At 50.2% G+C, this 15,274-nt stretch overlaps 1 protein-coding gene across 1 annotated transcript; it reads left to right on the top strand.

Moving 5' to 3' along the window:
• The first annotated feature begins 10,329 nt into the window (after positions 1-10,329).
• On the top strand, positions 10,330-14,017 carry NKX2-6 (NK2 homeobox 6). Its single transcript, XM_007458818.1, has 2 exons — positions 10,330-10,603; positions 13,389-14,017. The coding sequence occupies exons 1-2, from the start codon at positions 10,330-10,332 to the stop codon at positions 14,015-14,017; spliced, it is 903 nt and encodes a 300-aa protein (XP_007458880.1).
• Positions 14,018-15,274: the final 1,257 nt, after the last annotated feature.

Below are 15,274 nucleotides of genomic sequence, written 5' to 3'. Positions count from 1 at the left end.
TAGACAGCAAATAATTATTCCTTGGACTGGCACTTCATTCTCTGCATTAATGTGGTTTGACAAATATCAAACCTGTGTCTTATAACAGGCACAATTTTGCCACGCCCGTCGTGTCTCTGTTCAAGGACCCCCAGAGAGGTCAAAAGGAAATGCAAAGTAAAACTTTGAAGATTTAGATATTTAACAGTCTTCCTGATGGATCAGAGTCAAACACTTTATATCTCTTTTTTATAATCCCCTGTTCTCCAGTCTCTCCAAATTATCAGGACTTGAGAAAGAAGAATGTATCACCACCTTCTCTTGGGGTACAGCTGTTTCCCACACAACCTCCACTCTACCCCAAGCAAGCCCAGGACTCTGTGGCTACAGATCCACTCCAACCCTGCTCCAAGCAAGCAGGGCAGCCTACAGCATCCAGGCCCTGGAGGGAACCCAAACGACAGCAGAGGTCAGAAGGAGCCCTGCCTAAGGGAGCTGGATGAAGGGCTTTCTGGCACGGGGAGAGCTTTCTGGGCGTATTCTCCTGTGCAAAGTGGTACTGCTCAAAACACCAGACCTTCCCTAGGTCAGCTTTTAAATGAGCCATACTACTCTCTAATGCATCTACTCAGCGTCAGACTGTCTGGGGAAGGGGTAGAAAGGGAAATCGCACTTGGTTATCGGGCTAATTTATCTACGTGGCACCAAATATCAACAAGCTGGCTGTGCCTGTGTGCTCTGTCTTTGTCCAGGAGGCTGTCCCTTAGCTGCCACTTACATATGGAGAGTGCCCACTGGAGAAAGGGTAATGGACCTGTTCCCACAGCTCCCCAGGCCCTGGGCTCTCCCCCAGCACAGGGGCCCATGTGCCCTTCTCCCTGAGTTTTGAGGGGAGTATCCACAAGTTCCTGGGGGAGAGATCTCAGAAGAGTTTCCACTTTCTTTAGTATCCATCCAGGATAAACAAACATGGAAAACCGAGATTACATTACAAATTATATTCCTTATACGTAAGGCACCCACCAGGAATGGGTGGCTCCCCAGAGGGCTGCAGACAAGGTTATTTTCTCAGGGGAACATAAGAACATTATGAATGCCTTAGGACTCAATGATTCTGAATAGAGGCTAAACATTCTGAATGACGATGTGGTACCCCATTCATATTTACCTTCAGGCAGGCAATCTGGGTTGGATGGTATTTAACTACAAGTTCACTTCACAATTATTTCCTTCTAGTGTAATCCTCACCCACCACATCTTAGTAGGTTTCTAGTTTTCCTAAAGGATGTGCTTAAATTGCCTGGAAAAATAATTGAACAACTTGCAATGATATTAAAGAAATAAAGAAGTTTTTGATGTCTTGTTAGGGTGAATTTTTGGTAGAAAGATTCCATTTAGAATGTTTTCCACTTAGGACACCCCATATGCATACACTCAGTTAAGAGGTGGCCCTGTGTGCTGAGGTGTTGACATCTTTTACGTTTGCAGGGTATAACAATAATGATAGTAGAATATCATTTATAGCAACTTGCAAGTTGGTGGTGACCTCTCAAGGAAGGTGCCACTTGGAGCTGCAGACCCCAAAGCTCTGCGTGCCAGATCTGTCATTGCCCCCTCAGGAGGCAAATTGCTATAAACAATTACTGGACCTCTGTTCCTCAACACCCCACCCCTGGGATTGAGATGATGACATCTGTCCTACTTATCTCAAAGGGACATCAATGACATCATGGATGCCCAAGCTGAGCAAGACACCAGATACTAAAATGGCCGGGAAAGGATCTGCCTGACCCCCCAAGGTCAGGCAGTCTGTGTGAAATTCCTTTCACAGGCTCTGGGACGCAGCAATGCACTTGATCATTTCACAGGCTTTGGGGGTATCAGGAAGTCTCAGCAAGGCCGCCGACTGCCAGTTTATTAAAAAAGCAGCTGCGGTCTCGAAGTGTGGAGGGACCGCTGCAGCCGGGCGCACGTCTGGGGCACAAATGCTGCTCCTCGGCTACCGGGTATCAAGTTACCCGGACCCGAGCCCACGGCGACCGCGACCGAGACTCGCCACCCCACGGCACAGCAGCGAAGCCTCGGCACTGCTAGCTCTGGCAGCGCTGTTTATTTGATCTGGTTCTCTGCAGGTCCTACACACACACACACACACACACACACACACACACACACAGCCGCTGGGGCCGAGTTTATTTTTCCAGGGGTGGGGACTCGCTCCCGAGGCTTGGCGGCCGGCGCTATCAGGCGGCGGGGCGGCCGGGCGCTGGAATGTTAATTGAAATGGAGCTGGGAGCTCGGCGCAGATAAGAGTCTCCAGCAGCCCCCGGGCCTGGCCCCCGCCTGTGGCTCCCGAATTCCCGCCCGCGCCTCCCGGAACAGGGCTAGCCCCTCACAGAGGAGCCCTGGCGTTCCCCGGGCCACCGATGACAGCCTTTAATGCTCTGAAGGTGTGGCCGGCGCTCGAGAGGAGGCTCAGGGTCCCACGAGCGCCGCACCCGAGCGCCAGACTGGAGGTGGTCCAGCCCCCGCGGTCTGGCAGCAAGACTGAACTGTGTCCGCCGCCAAAATGAGGCTGTGGAGAGACGACGGGGAGAAATTGAAAAGCTGGATGTTTGTACACAATTCATAAATCTCTTACCCCGTTCCTATCTTCACTCCACCCATATTCCTCCTCTAACCCTGAGATTTTTGCACGGATTTTTCAGGGGTTCGAAGAGAGCGCCTCTGAAAGTCACCTCAGGCAAATCGTTAAATGGTCCCAAAATAGCCATTTGGGAAAAGATAATATTAGATCTTCAATTGACACCATACACTGGAATGCACTCCAAATAAATTTAAAAGTAAACAACAAAACTATACAAATACTAGAAGAAAATATGGGTGATTAACCTGGGTGCAGGAAAAGTTTTTCTCACGACGACTCAAATCTAGAGACAGTGAAAGAATAGATGAATACATGTGGCTACATTTTAAAATGCATGACAGAATGCACTATGAAAGGAGTTCAAAGACAACTGACAAACAGGAGAGAGTATTTGTAACATATAGCACATATAGCCAAAATCACCATACATACATACATACATATATATATATATATATATATATATATATATATATATGAGAGAAAATTCTTAAAAATTGGTAGAAAATGGGGGAAAGATACAACTTAAATGTATGTGTATTTATGTCTATATATTTATGTGTTTTTATAATTTGTACATATATTATATATTTATATGCATACACACATACACATCTGTCTATATCCCATAAAAAGATGTTCCATCTCACTAATAATTAGAGAAATGAAAATTAGAACAACACTGAGATACCATTTCTCACCCATCAGGTTGGTAAAAATTAAAAGGTATAATACATTCTTTTGACCAGGATGCTACAGAGGAGGCAGCCACTTTCGTACATTGCTGGTGGAATGCAAGCCCGTACAACCATTCTGGAGGGGAACTTGGCAAGCCAGCATGAATGATACTTGCATTTGCTTCTGAACCACAATCTCACTTCTAGGAATATGCCCTGAAGATATACCTCTACTAGTACAAAACCACAGAGCAACAATGTCACTCATTACAACACTGTTTGTAATTGCAAAATACAGGGAAAACCTAAATATTTGTTCAATGGCAAGTGGTTGGATAAACTATGGTACATTCACACAATGATGTACTAAGTAACTGTAAAAAAGAATAAGGAAGGGCTCTTTGAATCAATATGATATATTGTTAAGTGAAAAAAGCAAATTGTGAGAGAGCAGCTATTAGAAGGAATGGGTACTGGGAGCAGCCCTTATTCACAGGACGGTCCTGTGCTAGCAGGGGGGCCTTAGGCATGTGACTGTAGGTGGGCCTGCCTGTGGCAGCCTAAAAAATCTTGCACTAGTGATCAACCACTCTGTTAAATATGGTAATCAGATCTACCTCATAGATGTTGATGATGAAAATATCATTATAAATAAAAATGTTTTCGCTCATCAAGCAGGTGAAATTAGACACATTAATGCCAGTGTACCAGATAAAGGTGTGCTGATGACATCCCATCATCCCATAATAAAAGTTCACTTGTCTTCTCTCTTACTGAACTGGATACTCCTGGAGGATTCTGGAATATGTGCTATTTATCCCTGTGTCCTGAGTATTTGCAAAGTACCATATATATATAGGGTGACCATATGTCCTAGTTTCCCTGGAACAGCTGTGGTTTATGCCTGACATCCCGTCCAGTGAGTGCTTCCTTTCTTTTTTAAGAGTCCTGCTTTAGATGATAGATTATGTGATTACCTTCCCCATATGTAATGGGCACTAGGAAAATTCTGCTGAGTTGACTGGAATAATTTGGAAAATATTGGAGTAATAGTGTCAGTGAAATTTTAAAATGTGTAGTGAATTTTCCTTAGAAACAAGTGTTCTAAGAAGTACTGAGCAAAGAACTAGGAAGAAACATAAGAAAAGATGATAACTAAGCAACTGCATTCATCTTAGTCTGTGTGCTCTGAAAGAAAGAGCTCCATCCTGAAAATGAGGAGACCTGTGACTCAAAACAGGTTTCTTGATCTTTCTTTGTAAACTAGAAAACTAGTTTCTTTCTTTGTAAATCAGAAATAATAACTGCTTTACACACCTCACAGAGTTATTTTGAGAATCCATGAGTTGCGATGTAAATATGGATTTAAAAATCAAAAAGAAAACGATGTATAAAATAGTCCAGTTCTTTTTGCCAGATTGTTCCCAGTTTTTTTCTTAAATCTTCCTTTCTACTCTTGAGGGAAGTAAAGTGGGACAGCAGAGGTAAAGGGTGATGTCTTTGTGTTTGTAACACAGGAATATGGTGGAAAGAAAATGAGCATCAGTAGTGAGAAAACCTGGAGTCTGATTTTCTTCCGGTAGCTGTGTAGTTTGGTATCATCTTGTTCTTTAGCTGTAAAATAGAGTTAATTAAGCTAAAAGAAAACATGAGAAACCATCGTTCAAAAGATACCATCATTTTAAAGAAAAAAAAAAGAGAAAACTCAATGAGTTGTTTTGAAAGGATTTACTTTAAAACTGCAATTAGGCATTCTGTGAAAATAAGGCTACAGAGATCTATGCAGTCATGAATAGTGGGAGATTCTCAGTATCCTGAGTATACAGTACACATGGATTAGCTTATTTTGAGCCAAGGAGATGTAGGTATTGATAGAAAATGCATAGACATCGTTGTTGCAGCTGTGACATCCTGTGTTATAAAGCAGAGCCATCCACAGGTGGCAATCAGAAGCAATAATGCCAGCACAAAAATCTTAATAAATGCCACTGCTTTATAACCACAAGAAAGAGTCCCCATATTATGCTACCTTGTCAGCTAAGGAAGACAGAAAAATAGGAAATATATATATGTACCTTTTCATTTGTGCAAAACATACAGAGAGAGAGAGAGGAAAAAAACCATGAGATTGAGAGTGTATAGGAACCAGGAAAGAAAGAGGAATGGAAATAGAAAGGATAAAGGCGTGTGGCCACTTCTTTTTGCATAATTTTGACTTTTAGAATTATGTTAATGTTTCACATACTCAAAATATAAACAAGCTATTATAATATCTTTAAAAGAATCCCAGCAAAAGAAGCCGTGGCAAGTCAGTCTCCCCACTCCTGGAGGGCCAGACTCCACTGAACCAGTCCCCGGGGTATCTGAAGGACTATCTCCAGGCAAACAAGGCAGATTCCTTTATCCAACAAATGTTGATTGGAGAGCTACTATGTGCTGGTTGCTAGCCTAGGCCCTGGGGATACAGCTGTGACAACAGACCCAGAGCCTGAGTCCAATCTAATGGGGATCCTGAGCTCTCGTCAAAGACCTTGGAGACAGTTGATTTCCTGCAAGCGCACAGGCCCCAGAGCCAGACTTTACTGGAAGTTGCCTGTTGCGTATCGCATTTTTTTTTTTTTTTTTTTTTTTTTCCTTGCGTTATGCGGGCCTCTCACTGTTGTGGCCTCTCCCATTTGCGGAGCACAGGCTCCGGACGCGCAGGCTCAGTGGCCATGGCTCACGGGCCCAGCCGCTCCGCGGCATGTGGGATCTTCCCGAAACGGGGCACGAACCCGCGTCTCCTGCATCGGCAGGCGGACTCTCAAGCACTGCGCCACCAGGGAAGCCCGCGTATCGCATTTTAAAGAAGGAATCCCTTCGTTTTGGCGAAGTCTGAAATAGGGGAGAAAAGGACACTTGTTAACCGTGGATGAGAAGAGTTTCAATATTGCGCACAAATTCCATATGATTGTGCCAGGTATCATGGGAATGATTTGAGTCTGTCTCCTGTGCAAGAATGGGGTAAAATTGGGGGGGGGGGAGGAGATGAATTGGGAGATTGGGATTGACATATATACACTATTGATACTATGTATAAGATAGATAACTAATGAGAACGCACTGTATAGCTCAGGGAACTCTACTCAGTGCTCTGTGGTGACTTAAATGGGAAGGAAATCCAAAAAAGAGTGGATATATGTATACGTATAGCTGATTCACTTTGCTGTACGGTAGAAACGAACACAACATTGTAAAGCAATTATACTTCAATAAAAATTAATTTAAATTTTTTTTAAAAGAAAGGGATAAAATTAAAGCTCTGAGGCCCCTCATTTCGCCAGTATGTTCAGAGTTTGGGCGGAACTAGCCCACGGTAGGCGCTCAAAACACATTTGTGGACCTAGCATTGTTTGAGCGTTTTATGTTGTGAGCCAGGTGGAGTAAAGCAGATCCGCTCAGCTCACACACCGTCCGCCCCACCATCTGCCCCGCACAGCCTGTTGCATCTTAAGAACAGAGATGATGACTTCTCCACTCATGCCCAAGGGACACACACACCGCACCTCCTTGTCCGGGCTGCGCCGGGTCCGGGGATGCGCCTGAGAGTCCCAGGACTCCTGGCCTTTCTGCTCACGCCACCAGGCCAGATTACTCCTCTCCCCTCCCCGACGCCCGCGCTCCAGCTAGCTGCCGAGAGCTCGCACCATCCTCCCGCCGCGGGGCTGTCCCTAACGCGTCTGCAATCCATTGCCCCGGAAGAGGCGAGATCAGCGCAGCGGTTCCAGTCCCCAGGGCGCACAGCGCAATGCGCCCTGGCGCTGGAGTGGGAGGAAAAAGTGGGACGCGGAGGCCCGGCTCATTTACCGCGATGTCCCAACGCCCGGGGTCCCGAACCGCGGCAGGAGACTGCGGGGGTGCGAGGCCCGGGCGAGCGGAAAGCGCCGGGAGCTGAGACCCGAGCGCCGAGGTGCAGGTTCCCGGCCCGCTGCTCTCCCGGCCTCGGTGGGCGAGGGTGATGTGGGCCTGGCTCTCCAGGTTTGCCCGGGGAGCCTGCGTTCTTTCGGTAACGAAGATTCGTGTTTGCACCGCTTGAGAGGGGTTAGCAGTCCTGTCCACGTCCAAAATCTCATTTGATCCTGGCAGCAAACCAGGGAAGAAAGGCAAGGCTGCGGATCTGAGAGAAGGATTTGAACTCAGGGCAACTGATGTCAACTTCTTCCAAGGTGCCCTTTTTTCTACGACTTCCTAGAGCGCGGCAGTCCGCCGAGAGAATTCTACTCTAGAATAACGTGCTGGAAGGTTTGTGACTTAAATTTTTAATCGGGTTCCCCTCCCAGCTGAGCTTGGAAGGCAAGGACTCTGCCGGCTCCCAGAGAGGAGTGGGAAGAGCGCCTACCCGGCGTGCTCTGAATGGAAAGGTTCTAAACTCGCCGTGTTTTGGGTGCCCGGCTGGTTGTAAATACACGCCTAACCAGAAAATCGCTTGCACCTCTGGAGGGAGGAGGATACCATAATACTGTTTTTCTAGGAAGTCGTGGAATGTGTTTTTTTGTTTTGTTTTGTTTTGTTTTGTTTTTGTGGTATGCAGACCTCTCACTGCTGTGGCCTCTCCCATTGCGGAGCACAGGCTCCGGACGTGCAGGCTCAGCGGCCATGGCTCACAGGCCCAGCCGCTCCACACGTGGGATCCTCCCAGACCGGGGCACGAACCCGTGTCCCCTGCATCGGCAAGCGGACTCCCAACCACTGCACCATCAGGGAGGCCCCGTGGAATGTGTTTTAGAAGTGTTAAAATATTTGATTCCTTGTTTATTCTACATACTTACGCTGAGGAAATAATCCAAAATGTTGACAAGGATGAAGGCGCGAAGATGTTCTCTGAAGCCTTGTTCACAGCGACAGAAAAAAAAAAAAGCTATAATGTAAAAGTATAAACAGTCTATTATGGTTCATCCATAACATGGACTATTATATTGCCATTTAAAAATATATCTGTAAAAACTCTTTAGAGAAGCTAGACATGCTCATGATGTAAATTTAAAATATACAAGCTCGCATATCCCCTATGAGCTCATACATGCAAAAATATATAAAGAAGGAAGTGAGCTAAAATATCATCTCCGGATGGATCTTGTTTTTCTTTTCAACTTTTCCTAATTTTTTCCAAAGTGTGCATGACTTTTATAATCAGAAAAAAATAACAAAATTTAAATAAATGTATGAGTCATTGAACGATTTCAATGTCTCTGAGGGCAAAGAGATGTCTCTTTGGTGTGGGGGGAGGAGGGAGGGGTTCTGTTTTGGCAAAACAGGAGTCCTGGTGCACCTTGCCATTGACAAGCTGGGCCACCCCTGGAGTCGCTTAACCTCTCTGACTTCGACTCTTCACTAAGAAAAGATAAGGAAAGCTGGAAACATTCAGGGTATGTCTTCGATGTAAAGATTAAATGATACGATGTATAAGAAATTATTTCTTGGCTGAACCATCAAATTTGCCAAAAATTTGCATGAATTTTTCCGAGAAATTTTGTGCCCACTAGCCTGAGGAGATGTGTACAGTTTATCTGGGTTTCAGGAAATAATAATGCCCAGTTAGTTCTTATAATATTGAATTCTCCTAAGAAGGTTTATTTAAGAAACATTGCATCTGAAATTCCAAGAAGAATTCTAATGAGATCTCATTTGGATTTAAAAAAATTTTTTTAACTTCTTAGATTCTGTGCTATGACTGCTGACGCGGAATCATGTTTGACTGAACCATGTAGCATGAGTAGTAACAATCGCTGATATTTTCATACATGTTATCTCTTAATTCTCACAATCATCCTGTAATGGGCTTATTCTTATCTCCATTTTTTTTTTTTTTTTACTTAAGATTGGGTGGGTAAATACTTTGCTCAAAGCCCATAGTTGATATGTTCCAGAGCGAGGGCTGGACCTGTGGATTCCACCTGTATAACCACTGCACACACTGCCTCCCTTAACTCGGTCCGGCTGTGCCCAAGGAGCTTTCCTGAAGATTTGATGCTCGTCAAAACTTCCCACCCCTTCGTGGGGCGCCGCGTTCGTACACACATGCACACACGCTCAAGACAATCAACTTTAGGGAGGATAAAGGGGGAGGAAAAGAAGGACCCTGGGGTCGTGAAGGGCAAGGTGAGTACCTGTCTGGCCCCTACACCCCGGCGGGGACTATTACCTTTCTCCTCCTTACCCACTCACGGAGCCTATAAAGAGGTCAGGGGCTCCCCCAATATAGCTCCCAAGTCCTTTCTTCGCTCCAGGGCTGAGATGTCCCTCCTGGGAAGTGGCGGATCTCGGCTCCCTACATGCGGACTTGGCTCTCAGTGAGACATTTCCACCTCAGTCTAGGCCGTGGAGGGTCCAGACTCGCTCCTCTGCGGTCCAGCCTCTGCTCCCTGGAAGGAGCTCTCAGCCTCCTGGCCCTTGCTGTGCGCGCACTTATACCCACGCGTGCAACTCCAGTCCCGCGGGTGCCCAGCGGTCTCCACCTGAGTTTTCCTCTGACAGGCGTTGGATAGTTGAGCTAAGGCTAGGCCGGAGGGACCAACTAGGGTTGCAGAGCAAGGGTTCCACCCCCATCCCCGCACTCCCTCTAGGAGAGTCCCGAGGGACCCAGGGTTGGCCTGGGAAGCTCCCGTTTGTACTGTATTCACCGAGATACGAGACGTGCGCAGGCTCTCTCCAGTTTTCCTGGCTTTCGAGAACCCAAACCTTTCGGAAGGTGGCTGGGGGTTGGAGAGGAATTAGAAGGGCGAGAGAAGAAAGGACTGGGGCTTGGGGAGATGCTGAGTTAACACGTGGGTTCTGCGGGAACCAATGGGGGTCCGCGGTTTCGTCACCCGGCCCGGTCAATCGGCTGGCAGGGATGGCCCAGAGGAAGGTGCAGTACCGGACGCTGGGTGTCTATCGTAGGCCTTGGGTCTGCGGAGTCTGCAGCGACAAAACGGAAAGCTCAGCGCGCTGCGCTCTGTGGGGGCCGAGGACCCGGGACGCCCCAGCCCCGCCCCCTCCTCCTTCAGGATGTTACTGAACCCTGTCACCTCCACTCCCTTTTCGGTCAGTGACATCCTGAGGCTGGAGCGTGAGCAGATCGGCCCGGAGGCCTTGCAACTCCGGGGTGCACGGAGGAGCCCGGAAAGCTCTCAGTACCTGCTACCGGTCCCAGAACAGCGAGGGTCGGAGGTTCCCAGCACCGGTAGCGGCGACGGCGACAGAAGGCAGGAAGGGTCGGAGCCTCCTGAAGGTCCCTGTGAGACAGTCACAGAGATGGACGCTGAACCGGTGGGCGAGCCACGTGAGTACGCCCTCGGGTCTTGGCTCCTACAGGGAGACCAAGAGGTGGGGTGGATTATTACCAATCGGCTCGTGGGGGGACACGCATCTCCTGGTCTTCCCGGCTCCGAGGGCTATCCCCGTTTTCCTTCACATGAAGAGTCCGAAAGACAGGACTCTCAGCCCCCTCTAACATCTCCTCCAGACATCCTAACGAAAATGAGGTCCTGAATCTTGGGGGTTCACTATTTCCACAGCCAGTCCTCTGATTCCCACAGACACTTCCCCCCCCACCCCGCCCCAACCCACAGCCACAGTTCCCAGAAACTCCAGCTTCTCTTTCTTACAGCAAAGCCCTCTACAGTATCTTAGCTGTGCTCCATCACCACCAGCTTTGCCAGCCATCTCCCACCCTCTACACCCTAAACCATTTGCCGAAAGTGTAGCCATCAAAGCAGCCGGGCCCTTTGGGAGTGGAAACTCCGTAGGCTCTGGGGTCAATCCCAGCCCAGCCTTTTCTTGGGGCTTGCCGAGTGGCCTGGCCAGTATGGTCGTTCCTCTGCCTGGAGCGCGGTAAGGGCAGCTCGCGCTTTAGCTGTTCTGGGAGATGAACGACTCCAGCGGAGTCTCAGCGCCTGGTCTCCGGAGGCTCAACCTTGTGTGCTGGCGGAGAGGCCAAGGCATCTGCGTCCAGCGGCAGGAAGGGAAGAGGTGGACGGGGGTGGGGGGGGTTGTGATGGGCTGGATCTTGCCAGCCGGGAAGTTTTGGCAGGAGAGGCTCGACATTCAGGGGGATGAAAAGGCTACTCCTCCTCTTTCCAAACCTCTGCGTCTTGGTCCGCATCCTCCATGCCGGTCTGGGGGCTCCCGAGAGGCGCCTCGCAGGTCAGGCCTCCTCGGCCAGGCTGTGCGACGGACACTCCATTCGAGCCTCAAACTAACCACATGAAGAAAATTAAGATGCTGGTTCAAAGTTATTCGTCGACTTGCAGGCTGGTGAATACACCTGCTCCAGGAGCCTGGAGAACAGTACACTTTGCTGTGTTCCCAAAGAAACCTGTGAATTTTCTGCAGCGAACCCTAATCCTTAATCTCTCCCAGCTCTGCTCAGACAGCTCGCCGTTCACTTCGGCTTTGCCGAAAAAGGGGTCACGCTCCTCTGACCATTGCTGTCACCTGGCAGCTGAAGACAGCCGCAGGGCTTTCCTCCTCCGCTGGCGCGCCCGGGGCAGCTCGCTGTTCTGTGGCTGCGGTTGTCACCGAGAAGGGGCCGGCGCCCAGCTCCAGGAACTAAGCCCAGGGGCCACGGCAGCCACTGATCTCGCGTGGAAAAGATCTTCCCTGGGGGATTCTGTGTGCTCCTCCGTCCTCAACTTGTTTTTAGGGACGCAGGGTGAGAGGGGCTCCGAACTGTGACCGGGAAGGCACGGAGTGGCCTGCAGCCCCTTGGTCTGCGTGGTCAGCGACTCCCAAATGGGGTCCTGCTTGTTCCACAGAGTCACTGAAGGCCAGCTGTTACTTTTTGATTTGCTAAGAAAACACACCCTCGCCAATATCTTTCCTCTTTGCGGGGAGAGATGTCCTAAGTTTGTCTGAGCACAGGCTTCTCTGAAGGAAGGTTTTATTTCCTCAATCTGAAATACCAAACAGCCCCTTGCCCCAGGAGGCTGCGCCAGCGCAGTTGTGGATTTGGAGTCGGATCCCAAGCAATACCGGCTCTAATTAGGGGCTTCCTGCTCCGCCTTGCCAAGAGCATGCATCCTTTCACGTTCCCGGTTTTCTCCTGGCGTGAATTTCCACGAAAACTCAGCATTTCCTTCCTACCTACCCTTGGATAAAAAGCAGAGCTTTGCCTAATCAGGAGATGTGGGAAGAAGGGAAGGAAAGTCTGCGTCTTGGAGGGTCCCGAGCACAGTCGCCCAGGGGTTTTCTTCGAGGGCGCTGCCCAATCCGAAGTGGAAGTCCGGGAGAAGCCAACACCACCCGCTCTCCTGGGAGACCCCACAGGAGAAAGAGGACGCTTTTTAAAAAGCCAAATGTGGGTCTCAACTTTACATATCCCACAAAGAGAACCTCAGTTTCCGAGCCAAGAATCAGCAGCCAGAAAATATTTTTTGTTTTATTTTATGTTGTTAATTTGGATTACAGAGCATCGCGTCCAAGAAAGATGGGAAGGGTTCCTGGTGCCAGTGGAGCATCTGATGACCAAAGAGACAAGGATGTGAGCAAAGATGAGGTGAAGGTGGGAGGCACTGGAGACCCTGGCGCCTGGGCCAGAAACCAAGTACCCTGCGGTGCGTGCCGGGCCACAACGGATAGCCAGGCAGATGGGAGCCTCCGGGCAAGCATGTCACCTAGTTTTGGTTCTCTCTCTCTCTGCCTCTGTCTCTCTCTTTCCCCACCAAGAGCAATCTAAAGTCAGTCTCTATCTAATAGGCTCGCAGCAAAAGTTTCCCCAAACTCGCCCACACTTTAGAATTGCAATCACAGAGAACAGCCCAGATACAGACATTCTGAGAAGAGAATGAAGCTTAGACTCTGGATCAAGAGTCTATCTTTGGGGAAACGACTGTACACTGGGTACCACTGAGTGTCACAATTTGCATTATGTTCCAGCAGCTGCAAAAGCGACAGAGCTTGGGGGAAAGTAACAAGCTTTGGGACGGGGTGAGGGGTCAGCAGAAGGGAGAGACGGGGAACCGAAGTGAAGGCTACTGGGAGGGGAGGGGAGTCCCTTGAAAACAGTGTAAGAATCTCTCGGGTGAGCCTTAGGCTGGAGCTGACGGTGTTCCTTCCTGTGCTTTTAGAGTCCGGCCTCAGCGCAGCCTCGCCCCCCTGCGACGGGACCCGAGTGCAGGAGCCCGACGTGGGTGACAGCGGCGGCGGCGGCGCGCGCGGGGATGGCTCGGAGCATCCCAAAGGGCGGCCCCGGCGGAAGCCGCGCGTGCTCTTCTCGCAGGCGCAGGTGCTGGCTCTGGAGCGGCGCTTCAAGCAGCAGCGGTACCTGTCGGCGCCGGAACGCGAGCACCTGGCCAGCGCGTTGCAGCTCACGTCGACGCAGGTCAAGATCTGGTTCCAGAACCGGCGCTATAAGTGCAAGAGACAGCGCCAGGACAAGTCTCTGGAACTGGCGGGCCACCCTCTAGCGCCGCGCCGGGTGGCGGTGCCCGTGCTGGTGCGGGATGGCAAGCCCTGCCTGGGCCCCCGCACGCCCGCCTTCCCCGGCCCCTATGGCGCGGCCGCGGCGCCCTATTCCTGTTTTGGCGGCTACGCGGGCGCTGCCTACAGCGCTCCCTACGGCGGCGGCTACGCCGGCGCGCCCCCGGGTCCCGCGCCCCCCGTACCCCAGGCCAGCTCTGGCTTCAGCGCGGGGGGACCGAGCGCCAACCCGCAGGGCCATCTGCCCGCCGCGCTTCAGGGTGTCAGGGCCTGGTGAGGCGTCTTGGCTCGGATGCGCCACCCTGAACAGATGCTCGGTCCCGCCTCTCCGCTAACCTTCCGCGGCCGGGAGGAGGGAGCGCCGCCATGGAGGAAATAGGCCACCCGATGGCACTTCTCTCCCGAGCGATCCCTGGGACTAGGAATTGCCTTCGACTAGCCAACCAGCTGAAGGCCCTGGGGGCGTTCTTCTCCCGAGAGACGCAACGCGGGGCCTCCGCCAGCCGCCCACGAAGCAGCACTGGGAGGGAGGAAAGCCAAGGGTGGCTGGCAGTTTCGGGCGTCAGAGTAGTAGTTCTGAGGCAGATGACTTTTCAGGCCTCAAATACAGGGGCTGAGAGGCTCCTTAATTTGTGTGCAGCAGCCCCAGGGAATGGGGAGGTGATGGGGGTGCTCTGGAGGGCCTCGATCCCCCGATTAAAGGCAACAGGTGGGGAAAGAAGGAGAAAAAGAGATGAGCCAGGGGAGGGGGATGAAGAGCCTGGAAGAGGAGGACCAGGAGTTCAGGAAGACTTGTGTGAAATAGGTCCTCCTGCAGGGGTTAATCTGCGCCCCCCACCCCTTCCACGGGCTGCACTCCCTGGGACTCAGTATCCAGTGGAGCGCTTTTTTCTGGAGGCACAATTGTTCTCCAGAAGATATCCATCACACTCTAGTTCTTCCCTCACTGTAAGTGCATTTTTCTTTTTTTTTCGGTACGCGGGACTCTTACTTTGCGGCCTCTCCCTTTGCGGAGCACAGGCTCCGGACCCGCAGGCTCAGCAGCCATGGCTCACGGGCCCAGCCACTCCGCGGCATGTGGGATCTTCCCGGACCGGGGCACGAACCCGCGTCCCCTGCATCGGCAGGCGGACTCCCAACCACTGCGCCACTAGGGAAGCCCCACTGTAAGTGCATTTTATCTCCTGTATACAGCTCAGCCTCTTGAGTAAATAGACTAAATATATTAGTGTGTGTTTGCCTTGTGTGTAGGCCATTAGAATCTATCCACCTCTCGGTTTCTGCTAAACAACTTCAAATTAAAGTAAAAATGAAACTCAGAAGTTCTAAGTCTTCAGTACACAGAGAATTCCCTAGAGAGACAAAACTTGGATTCAGCTCTGGAGAGGTTACCTCTCTCCATGTCCTTCCCTACCAGCCCCAGTAGGTTTTCTTTCAGAAGGTAGTAGGTTTCTAAACTCCACATCAGAAAAGGAGGCTCCCACTTGTCCCTAAGTCCTAACAGGATGGGCAGGAAGCCTGAATTGTAGGGACA

This window comes from Lipotes vexillifer, unplaced genomic scaffold (assembly GCF_000442215.2).
Source record: "Lipotes vexillifer unplaced genomic scaffold, Lipotes_vexillifer_v1.1 scaffold484, whole genome shotgun sequence".
Taxonomy (NCBI): domain Eukaryota; kingdom Metazoa; phylum Chordata; class Mammalia; order Artiodactyla; family Lipotidae; genus Lipotes; species Lipotes vexillifer.
Note: the sequence above shows the minus strand (reverse complement) of the source record. Positions and strands in the feature narration are given on the sequence as shown.

What these genes read in the sequence shown, in the direction of transcription:
- NKX2-6 (XM_007458818.1), top strand. Translation starts at nt 10,330, where the DNA reads ATGTTACTGAACCCTGTCACCTCCACTCCCTTTTCGGTCAGTGACATC. An exon ending in TGAACCGGTGGGCGAGCCAC is followed by an intron (nt 10,604 to 13,388) that starts GTGAGTACGCCC and finishes CTGTGCTTTTAG; the next exon opens with AGTCCGGCCTCAGCGCAGCC.